General features: G+C 52.5%; 1 protein-coding gene across 2 annotated transcripts; it reads right to left on the bottom strand.

Moving 5' to 3' along the window:
• Nucleotides 1-298: 298 nt before the first annotated feature.
• On the bottom strand, nt 299-11782 carry TOE1 (target of EGR1, exonuclease). Of its 2 annotated transcripts, none has more exons than XM_030572593.1 (8): nt 11678-11782; nt 10196-10322; nt 8947-8987; nt 8110-8206; nt 5350-5508; nt 3960-4219; nt 2644-2815; nt 299-1278 (listed from the first exon to the last, which is right to left on the bottom strand). In XM_030572593.1, exons 2-8 carry the CDS (start codon nt 10319-10321, stop codon nt 436-438), a joined length of 1698 nt encoding a protein of 565 aa, XP_030428453.1. In that variant the 5' UTR covers nt 10322; nt 11678-11782; the 3' UTR covers nt 299-435. The 2 variants fall into 2 exon arrangements, with proteins under 2 accessions (XP_030428453.1, XP_030428454.1); XM_030572594.1 differs by having other exon boundaries at nt 10196-10325; nt 11678-11773.
• Nucleotides 11783-11881: the final 99 nt, after the last annotated feature.

An 11881-nucleotide genomic window follows, 5' to 3' on the forward strand; every position in this document is an offset into this window, starting at 1 on the left:
AGAGTCACAATTCTGGCCTCTTACTGCCCCCCTCACTGGCGAGAATGGGTTTAGCTAAAGCAGCGTCTCTATTCTCCTTGCGAAGAGAGAGGCCGGCCAGCCAGCCGCCTATTAAAGGTACACCAGGGAGCTCTGAGCTAGGCTGTGGTTCTTGAAAGATGCAGCCCCAGGCCATCTAACTGGTGAAAGTCATGGCAATGTTAGAACAGAGCCTCCACCACACTAAAAGCAGGAGCCAGCCAATGCAGTCTCAGACCCACAGCGCTGCGGCCCCTGGGTAAGGAAGACCATATGGGAATTCAGGCAGGGTGCAATTTAATTGTACAGAAATAAAACATGACTAAGAACTTGCTCCCCTCCTGCTAAACTCTTCATGTACCAAGTGAAAAGCCTCCAAGTGCTGGAGGAAAACACAAAAACGAGAGTCTCCCAGTTCTAGCCACTAGCCCAGGCCAATTTCATTTTCTGGCTGTGGGCTTTGGAGGATTTAGAAAACAAACTCTTCACTATCTGAAGTGGCACCGATTTCCCACTGAGATACAACTTATTGTGACAGTCTGGCAGCCAGGGCCCAGAGCCAGAGTCGCTGCCCTCTCCTTTCTTAAGCATCCAGACGTAGGCCATGATATAGCCAGTCATGAAGGCATCAAAGCCAGCTCGGTGAATGCCCCCTTCCGAGCGGCTCTCCTGGGACGCCGTGTGCTCCCTGGCAGAGGACGGGGTTTTAGTTTCAGAACAGCTCTGCGGGTGGACAGTTGAGCCTCGTTCATCAGTGCCCACCTGCTGCCCTTTCACTTGGCCGCTGTCCAAGGCGCTTCCTCTGGCAGCGAGACTGACATCTGTTTCTACTGGCGGGGCAGCTGGGTGAGTGCCGCTCGCCTGGCCTGTGGCATCCCCCAGATCATCCTCCATCTTGACATCTGTTGCACTGTCAGAGCCAGGCTCACGGTCCATGTCAATCGAACTCTCCGCCTCCTCACTGGAACCGTTCCCTGCTGGCTCTGCACGAGCAGGGAGCATCCCAGCAGCCAGACTGCCAGGGCAGCTTTGTTTGCATGGAGGCCCGTCCTCCCCATTCTGAGTCACCTCCATGTCCTTCCCCCTTCCCAGACTTCCCTGCTCAGACGCTTTCACAGACTCCTCTGCATTCTTCCGGCGCCTCCACCTCTGCTTCCGCTTCTTCCGCTTCTCCTCTTTAAACTTCTCATCCTCGTCGATAATGAGGTCGATGTTGTGAGACCGGGAACACTTCACCCCGTTGGGACACCAGCCGTAGGCCTAGTGAGAAAGGCACACGCCATAAGCAGCGACAGGAATGAGCTTCCTGTTTACAGCTACGTTACCCAGTGAGTGGGGAGAAGCAGGGTCAGCTGCACTGGGCATTTCTCCTAGCCTGACACTTATGGCTCCCTCTCCTCCGGGCACAGCAGCAGTTCAGGGTGTGGTCTGAACCACCAGTGATCCTTCCTGATGGCCTACAGAATGGCTGACAACCAGGGAGCAGCATGGAGGCCAGGAGGGGATTCTCTTTAGGAAGGGCTCTGCACAAAGAAAGCTGGACATGCGATTGTGCACGATGGGATTGTGTCTTCCTTAAACATACTGGAAACTGGCCCTGGTTAAGGCTGCGAGTCTGTCATGGATTCCCTGACTTCTGCAGTGGCTGGTGCTGACTCAGGGGCTGCCCCTGGGCCACCAGCAGTTTGGGTGTGAGAGGGTTCTGAGGGCTAGGGGGGGCCCATACCTCAGAATGGGGGGCTTCCTGGCACCTACCAGCATAGCCCTGCAGCTCCTAGGTGGCAGAGGGGCCAGGGGTCTCGGTGCCACATGCTGCCTGCAGGCCTTGCCCCACACCTCCCACTAGCTGCAGTTCCCCCTGGCCCCTACACTGCTTAGGAGCTGCAGGAATGCGGAGACAGGTAGGAAACCCCTAACAGCCCCACCAACCCTCCCCCCAGCACCAGCAGGGTCCTGCACTGCCCCCCAGAATACCCACAGCTCCCCAGCTGTTTTAGTCACCACAGGTATTTTTAGTAAAAGTCATGGACAGGTCACAGGCCTTTGAAGTTTTGTTTACGGCCTGTGGCCTGTCGATGACTTTTACTAAAATAACCGTGACTAAAACGTAGCCTTAGCCCGTCAGACCGGAGCTTGTGCTTCGGTGGAGTTGCACCAAGAATGAATTTGATCTGAAGTACAGGAGTCTGGATACTAGCTCAGGCCAGTGGGCCAGCTCGTTCAGTAGGTATTTGAAACCATTCTGGAGGCAGCTGTGGGATAGACTGTCTATAGATATTCTTTTAACCCCCATTAGTCAGAGGCTGGCTTGTTCCCTCAAGCAGGTGTGTTTATATCTCTTCCAGAACAGTTCGTCAGTGATACTCCTATTAGCCATACAAGTGTCTAATCCCTTCCTCAATCAACAGAACTTATGGCCTCAACCTGTGGCAGTGAATTCCAAAGGCTAACTGCGGGTTGTAAGAATGTTTCCTTTTCAGTGTTGAATTTGCTACCTTTCAGTGTCATTGTATTATGAGACTGGGTGACCAGAAGGTCCCAATCTCCCTCCCTCACCCCATTTATTTTGTATGCATCTGGCTTTCTACACTTGTGTCTGCAGGACTAGGTGCTAATACTACTCACCGAGAATGTTTCGCAGACTTGGACCTTATTTGTATCTGCCCCATTGTGATCAGTGTCTGCCATGGAGCAGTAGCGATAGTCTACATGTGGAGACATGCTGGCGGGGTAGTTACAAAACTCAATGGATAGGTGCTGGCTGCTGGAATCCTTCCGCTTGCAATTCTCTCGTTTGCTGGAACACACAAAGATTCAGTTAGGCTCTTTGCAGAAAGCCCAGGGCAGAGCAGGCAAGTCCCAAGGAAACTGTTCTCAGAGACAGCTTTTCACAATTGATTTTCCTCGTCATGAGGCACATTTAATAATAGTTCCTTCTCTCTGGACCTAGAGAAGGGTTCTTTCCATGTGCAGCGATCTCCATGGCTAAAGCTGCTCAGAAGGAGCATGCAGAACTCTGACACAGCACAGGAATAACTTAAGGGATCAGGTCTCGGTATGGACGACTTCCATTAGAGTCAGGAAGAGTTCTGACTGGAGGGGAGAAGAGACGGCCTCAGAACGGAAAACAGGAGAGTCAACGAGCTGACCCAGGGACTATCCTGCAGATTCCTGCAGTTCTTGCCTCCTGGTTCCCAAAACAAGTGCTAAAAACAGCTATAAAACCACTGGATGAAGTTCAGGGGAGAAGGTCAGGTGGGCTGCCCCACAGCCAGTCATCTGGTTCAGGGCCAGATTCCTAATGCAGCTAAAGCAGAGGTCAGAGTGTGTAACAACTGCAGAACTGGGGCCTTTAGCTATGGCAGAGATGGAAGCAGCCACGTACATCGCTCTTGTCTAACTCAAGTCTGCCAGGAAATACCCCCAGCAGGAGACAGTTCTGGGTGGGATGAAGGGAACGCTTACACCCCAGAACAAGGAGCACACGCCCCTCAGTGGGAAAGTGAGACACGATAGTTGTGGTTAAAGGGAAGGCCACAGCAGAGAAAGTGCCCTAGTACTGTAGAGCTGACACCTGTTTGCCATGACAGCAAAAGGGCCATCAGCAACCAGTCTGATTTTAACACCAGTATTTCAATTCCATTAATAGCTGCACTGACTCCTCTGCTGGATTATTTAATAAGGGGAATCTGCAGAGACAGCATCTTCCTTGCTTAGATGTTTGTCTTCCTGGTGCTTGTTTTCCATCTGAGCTCTAAGGAAATCAGAGCTTGTCTTCCTGCCACCATCCTTAGGCTGGAACAACAGGGGAGAGGCACAGAAGCACAAGATCATCTCTATGGGATGCGTGAGCAGGGCAATTTAGAAAGATTCACATCTGTTTGTGTCTGGAAGCCGGCGAACCTCCCCCAAGCCCTCAAAGTGCATGAAGTGTCACATACCATTTCTTGTAGGCGTACTCCAGATAGGAGGCTACAAAGCGGGTCTCGAACTCAGAGGCGTATTTGGTATCGTATATCCCAGCCGGGAACATCTCCGAAAGGTCAGCGGTGAAGGTGCCAAGATTATCAGGGAGGTGGGCGTAGAAGCACTGGTACAGGAACACTAGATCAATCAGGCCATTGTGCAGAATGAGAGGTTTCTTTGCTCGGATCAGCTCCAAGAAGAAAGCACGAACGTTCTGGCTCTGGTTCTCATTGCCCTGGTAAGGCAAGGGTTAAGGTCAGTGCCTCAATCTGCCCATCCAGCTGCACTTACCCACTGGCTCTCTTCAATATAGCCACTGTGCGCCCTATGCCAGGAAGCCCTTGTCCCCAGCCTCTGTTACTGGGGCAAGAGCCACCCACTGCTCATTCTGGACAGGGGGATGGCCCAGCAGCATGGGGAAAGTGGTTCCTAGCAAGATGCAGGCTGGATGTGAGGGGAGAAGAGAAGTGAAGCCACTTGGAGGACAGACAGTGCAGTCAGGATCCCCACAACATGCCTTTCAGCACCCTCTCCTGGCTCTGGGGATTAGCTAGCCCCTAGCAGCACTACTCAACCCACAAGGCATTTCTGCACACCAGCCCAGGAATTCCAGAGGATCATGGAAAACGAACATCTTCCCATCCACCAGGGCCTTAACAACATCCCTCACCACTGCTTAAAGTCATGTAAGCCCTTTTGGCCCCAATCATCAAGAATGCAACTTCAACCCCAGTGAAGCTTGGAAGGCTGAATGGAGATCATAAGAAGTCACAAACACACCCCTTGTGAAAGACTCAACACAGAAGATCCCTGCCTTTGATCTCCCACAAAGCTCATAAGCAACCGTAAACCACATCCACCCAAGCCATCGCAGATGCGGATACTTGCTGCACAAATGGAAAATTAAAGACCCTCTGGTGTGTGACTGTGGTCAATCAGAACAGACGATGGAACACAGAAGAACTCAATGCTCAATTCACAAATACGAAGGAGGCATCACAGCAATACACCCTGCTACTCAGACGTAATTACCTGGCTTAACCATCTAACTTGTAAAATTATAGTTGTTGCTCTTTTACATCAGCCATGTGAAGAAGAGTGAGAAGTAGTTTGGACCTCTGTACTGGATCAGCACAATCCACCTCCATCTCGCTCTCAAACATCATGTAGCCCCAGCTCCAAAACCTGAAGGATCTCCCCTTGTGACTGCCTGGAGCAGACAGGGCTGGGGAACAGATTTCCTCCTCCAGCGGGGAGGGCTGTACCTCAGCAGCTGCTAGAGCAGAGCTCCCCTTTAATTACCGTGATCTGGAGGATAGAAAGAGCGGACTTGTGGCAGGGAATCTCCCCAATGCATATAGGTACCTTGTCATTGCCCTTGTGGTAGGGAATGCCCTGTGAGTACTGTTTGTTGAAGTCAAAGCCGTGTTGCACCAGAAACTGAACTGATTGCGGTTCGATGATATACTCCTCCATACACAGCAGGGTCAGGTTGTAGATTTGGGAGAGGTACGTATTCTCAGACTGAAGAGACAAATCAACAGGAGAAAGTTAGACAGGCCAGTAAGACAAGTCATACAGCGAACAGCAATGGCCTGGGACTCCTAAGCAGCTGTTTCACTAGCGGCTGGGACTGGAAAAACAACATGGGAACTTAAAGAAACGTCTCCCACCACTCACCTTCTACCGCCTAGTCCAGCTAGGGACTCAGACCTCCCGCAGTGTTCCAAGTGCCTTTTGACTTCAGCGAGAGCTGATGCTGGGCTCCTCACTCTGAGCCCCTTGCAGCAGAAACTCTGCTGCCTACAGAAGTGTGCCCTAAAACAACAGCGCTACTGGCACATCTATCTCTAGCACAGCCAGCCACTGAGAACCAGCAGCATCACATGAAAGGCTCCTTCAGTTAAGTCACTAACTTTTAACTAAGGGTACATCTACACTACAGGCTTATTCCGATTTTACATAAACCGGTTTTGTAAAACAGATTGTATAAAGTCGAGTGCACGTGGCCACACTAAGCACATTAATTTGGCGGTGTGCGTCCATGGTCCGAGGCTAGCGTCGATTTCTGGAGTGTTGCACTGAGGGTAGCTATCCCACAGTTGTCCGGGGTGGCTCAGGGTATAGCTTGTCAATGTACCCCTTCCCCCCCCCGAAAGAAAAGGGAAAAAAATCGTTTCTTGACTTTTTTCGATGTCACCCTATGTCTACTGAATGCTGCTGGTAGACGCGATGCTGCGGCAGTGAAGAGCAGTATCCGCTCCCCTCCCCTTCCCGGTGGCAGACAGTACAATACGACTGCTATCCGTCGTCACCATCAGCCCTTGAGTGCTCCTGGCAGGCCTCAGGTGAGGTTGGCCGGGGGTGCCTGGGTAAAAATAGGAATGATTCCTGGTCGTTCTCAGTAGATGGTGCAGAACGGCTGGTAACCGTCCTCATCGTAGCAACTAGGGGCTGAGCTCCATCAGCCCCCTCCCTTTCATGTGTAAAGAAAAGATTCTGTCCTGCCTGGACTATCATAGCAGCAGGATGCTGGGCTCCTCTCCCCCGCACCGCTTAATGTCCTGCCTGGACTGTCATAGCACCGGGAGGCTGCCTCCCCCTCATTTTATCTCACTAACAAGTCAATGTTTCTTATTCCTGCATTCTTTATTACTTCATCACACAAATGGGGGGGACACTGCCACCGTAGCCCAGGAAGGTTTGGGGAGGAGGGAAGCAACGGGTGGGGTTGTTGCAGGGACACCCCCTAGAATGGCAGGCAGCTCATCATTTCTGTGGGATCTGACATGGAGCGGCTGTGCTCTCTGGTTCTCTGATACATTGGTTCCCTAGTACACTTGCCCCATATTCTAGGGAGGACTGACTATTTTTAGATACCATAAAGGAGGGATTGACTCAGGGAGTCATTCCCATTTTTGTCTTTGCGCCCCCGGCCAACCTCAGCCAGGGGCACCCATGACAGCGGCAGACGGTACAGAACGACAGATAACCGTCATCTCAGTGCCAATTTACAATGGCACAGCAGATGGTACAGAACGACTGATAACTATCTCTGCTATCATGCAAAGGCAAATGAATGCTGCTGTGTAGCGCTGCAGTATCGCCTCTGTCAGCGGCATCCAGTACACATACAGTGACAGTAAAAAAAAAGCTAAACGGGCTCCATGGTTGCCGTGCTATGGTATCTGCCAGGGCAATCCAGGGAAAAAGGGCGCGAAATGATTGTCTGCCGTTGTTTTCCCGGAGGAAGGAATGAGTGATGACATTTACCCAGAACCACCCGCGACGATGATTTTTGCCCCATCAGGCACTGGGATCTCAACCCAGAATTCCAAGGGGCGGGGGAGACTGCGGGAATGTGTTTGACCCTACAGGCATTGGGAGCTCAGCCAAGAATGCAAATACTTTTTGGAGACTGCTGGAGACTGTGGGATAGCTAGAGTCCTCAGTACCCCCTCCCTCCTTCCCTCCATGAGAGTCCATTTGATTCTTTGGCTTTCCGTTACGCTTGTCACACAGCACTGTGCAGTGGACTCTGTATCATAGCCTGGAGATTTTTTTCAAATTCTTTGGCGTTTCGTCTTCTGTAACGGAGGTCTGATAGAACAGATTTGTCTCCCCATACAACGATCAGATCCAGTATCTCCCATACGGTCCATGCTGGAGCTCTTTTTGGATTTGGGACTGCATGGCCACCCGTGCTGATCAGAGCTCCACGCTGGGCAAACAGGAAATGCAATTCAAAAGTTCACGGGGCTTTTCCTGTTTACCTGGCCAGTGCATCCGAGTTCGGATTGCTGTCCAGAGCAGTCACAATGGTGCACTGTGGGATACCGCCCGGAGGCCAATACGGTCGATTTGCGGCCACACTAACCCTAATCCGATATGGTAATACCAATTTTAGCACTACTCCTCTTGTTGGGGAGGAGTACAGAAACCGGTTTAAAGAGCCCTTTATATCGATATAAAGGGCCTCTGTGTGGACAGGTACAGCGTTAAATCGGTTTAACGCTGCTGAAATCGGTTTAAACACATAGTGTAGACCAGGCCTAAGACACTGGCTCCTGCTACATTTTGTCCAGATATGATGACAGACAGGAGTGGATTGAGCAGGCAACGTACCTTGTCTGGGAGCTGTTTGAAACAAGCGATTCCTAAAGACAGGACAGAGCGTGTTCTGGCAGCACTGCAGACAGCTTTGTATCTCTCTTCAATACATCTGCATTGAGAGAGGAGAGGTCAGCTGGGGCAGCAATAAGCAGACTCACTACAATGACGGCACACAGTACTACTCTCCTTGAGGCACAGACTCCTACCGCTTGCAGCTATGAGGGCTTCAGGTTTGTGTGGCAGACTAGTCCCCCTCCCCTACCTTAAGGAAAGCCCTTATTCGGGCCCCAGGATATGCTGTTGCTGCTCCTGTCTTCCTTTCACTTTGTCCAGTCTCTGCACCAGGGAGATCAGGCTGGTCCCACCCTCATTTTTCACAACCACAAGCAGCTCGAGGTCCAGGATGGGTGAGAGCACAGGACACAGCTAACTGGAAGGAGGTGGGTTCAGGCTGTTACCTCTGGTCCTATATAAAGTCAACAGTCGGAGCTTTCTGTTCTGTGAACTACACAGCACGTCAGTCAGCAACTTCCACAATCACAAGGCTGAGGCCAGCTCTCTCCCAGTCCCCAGCTGAAATGGTGTTTCAGCTGAGTCTCCTAGTGACAATGTCCAGAAGGAACTGTGCTTGCAAGGTGGCTGCTGGCCTCGCTCGGTTCTACCAGTAGGACAGAGCACCAGGGGTAACAGCAAGAAGAGGTTCCATCCCTAACAGCAGGAGTAAAACCACTTTGGCACGAAGGCACTCAGAGATAATATTTTAAGACAAGTATGAAAATGGATGTAGAGATGAATACTGCATTCCCTCTAGGAGCAGGGTCTGGCATTCAAGAACAGCAAGTTACTTACTGGTTTAGCAGACTCTTCCTCGATCCTAGACCACTTAGCTCCTGCAGAGAGAGGGGAGATTTGGTTAGTAATCATCGTGTTCCCTCCCCTTCACGTCCAATGCAAAGATTAACATCTCCTCAGAGTGAACTAATTACCCTGCCACAAAGTGTTAGGAGGCAGCTAAACTGAAGAGCTAGGTGCCAATTTAAATCCTGTTGCACATTTGACAGAAGAATGCTCTCCTTCACCTACAGGCAGGTACTGCCTGCTGCATCACGCAAGATCGAAGGGTGCTTCAGATCAACCATCAAGCCCTTTAGGATGCAGGACCTGAAAGGAGCTTAACAAGGACAGCTCACCTGGGCTATTGTACACAAGTCACGGCAGGGTATTGCAGAATGGACGAGGAAGAAGTTGGCAAAAGGAGGATAAAAGATCTCATGGGTTCTATGGAAAGAGGCTTGCAAACTAAGGTTTATATTCTCTAGTAAGAAGATTCAGATGGGCCCTTACTGAGGGATACTCTAGACATTCAAAGAAGGAGGAAGCCTCAAGAACACAAGACTAACCAGTTTACATCAAGGAGAGGATCAAAATGAAGCAGGAGGAGGATTGTGTGAAAGTTACTGGTAACCCTCCTAACAACTAACAGTTTGGCCATTAGGGGGAAGCAGAAGTCGTTCTGTACCATCTGCCATGCCATTGTAAATTGGCGATGAGAGTATCCTGAACTTTTGAACTATCTTTTCTGCTTCTGCCTTAAAGCAGAGAAAACTTGCTCCAAACCAGTTTTTACTAACCAGATAACAGAGTGCAGGGTTTGACACCTACCAATCAAGTGTTAACACGCAAGGGTCTTCGTCTAAAAGTGTATAAAAGGCTTGTGAAATTTGTATGGAACAGAGTCTTTTGTACCAAGGTACAAGGCTCTCCTTTCTTCTGCAGAATAAAGCATCTTCTTCCTTATCCCTGTCAGGCTGTTACTGGCTCTCAGCTAGGCAGACCCGATATTTCGGTAACAATTGGGTGGAATTCTGGAGAAGCATCCCTACTCTAAGGATAACTAAGTGTATGGAACATACTCCCCGAGACAGCCTTAACCATGTCAAATAGGCACAAGCATAGTGGGGACGAATGGATATGACAGTGCAGAGATAAGAGCTAGAAAACAGGAGACAGCCTCTCTCCTTCCATCCCCAAGTGTAACATTGAGATAAAGAGTTACACATCTTTGATGTAGAAAAGTAGTGGTCCTCATCCCACTCACCGTGTCAACTGCTATGAAACTAGAGGTTTTTATGGCCAGGAGCATGGACGGCCACAGCTCTTTGAAGTTGTCATTCTGGACGTCAATGACAGGTACTTCCAAGCAGGTCATCTTCACGCAAGTCATGCTGCTTCCAAAAACGAGAGACAAAGAAACTCAAATTATTTAAAACTTCAAGGAGTCACTGACCAAAGAGAATCTCCAACGTGCTGGCACCTAGCTGCCAACGCGATGGACACATTAGAAATGCTGACCACTATTTTGCAGACAACAGAAGATCCAGCTATGCTCTCCACCAAGAACTCCCGCCAATTTCAACCAACAATTCAGCAAGGCAGAACCAAACCCTCACAGTCAGTGGCAGAGTGTCCACCTAAAGAAAAACACTGTGCCCAGAGCTTCTGAAAGGGGCTGCTGCCCTTTGTTCCCAGATTCTGCCGTGAGCAAGTCTGCACGGATCAGAGCGGAGGCAGCATCGCTGAGTACAGCTACGCAGTGCAGACCATTATGTACCGCTCCCAGCCAGCCTCTGCCTAGGGTCTCAGCATCCCCTGTGCTCGGTGCCTGGGCAGAGAGCTGCACGAGCCCTGGGACCTATGGATATGACTCTCTCAGCGTGATGCTGGCCTGGGCAGGGAAAGCAGTAAAGCCCAGCACATGCCACATCTGCCCCACCCCCTGAAATAAATGCCCCCAGTGCAGCCCCTCTCTTCCCCTCCTGGGGATAAACACCCCCACTGTGCTGCCCCTCTCCCCCCCCCCAGGGGATAAACGCCCCACTAGCCCCACAGTGCTGCCCCCTCCTGGGGATAAACACCCCCCCCGGCCCAGAGTGCTGCCCCTCTCCTGCCTTCCTGGGGATAAACACCCCCCTCCGCCCCACAGTGCTGCCCCCTCCCTGGGGATAAACGACCCCTTTCCCCCCACCACAGCCTCTCTGCCCCCCCTCCTCACCTCCTCAGGATAGACGCCCCCCCTGCAGCCCCTCTGCCCCCCCGGGGGATGAACGTCCCCACGCCCCCTTCCTGGGAATAGACGCCCCCCCGGCCCCACAGTGCTGCCCCTCTCCCCCCCCGGGGACAAACGACCCCTCCCCCCCACAGCCTCTCTGCCCCCCCTCCTGGGGATAGACGCCCCCCCACAGCCCCTCTGCCCCCCCTCCTGGGGATAGACGCCCCCCCACAGCCCCTCTGCCCCCCCTCCTGGGGACAGACGCCCCCCCCAGCCTCTCTGCCCCCCCCTCCTGGGGATAGACGCCCCCCCGCAGCCCCTCTGCCCCCCCTCCTGGGGACAGACGCCCCCCCTGCAGCCTCTCTGCCCCCCCTCTCCTGGGGATAAACGCCCCCCCGCAGCCCCCCGCCCTACGGGCCCGCGCGGGCTCCTTGCGCTGCACCCCGGGACCAGCCGCAGCGCAGGGGGCGCCTCCCAAGGCCCAGGCCGCGGTGCATGCCGGGACCCGTTATTCCAGGGCTCGAGACTCACCCCGGGGCCCGCAGCTCTCACGGCGCCGCCATGGTGCCGCTTCCGGGACTGGAGACCGCTCGCGAGCTGCGGCCGGCTGGGTCCTTCCCTTCAGGCGGCGCGGGCGGGCTGCCCTGACAGGTGCCTGTCTCCGGCTCACTCCAACCGCCGCTCTGCGCTCTCAAAGCCGCTCCTGAGCGGCAGCTCCGCGCGCGCAGCCACGCG

This window comes from Gopherus evgoodei, chromosome 8, assembly GCF_007399415.2.
Source record: "Gopherus evgoodei ecotype Sinaloan lineage chromosome 8, rGopEvg1_v1.p, whole genome shotgun sequence".
Lineage (NCBI taxonomy): Eukaryota > Metazoa > Chordata > Testudines > Testudinidae > Gopherus > Gopherus evgoodei.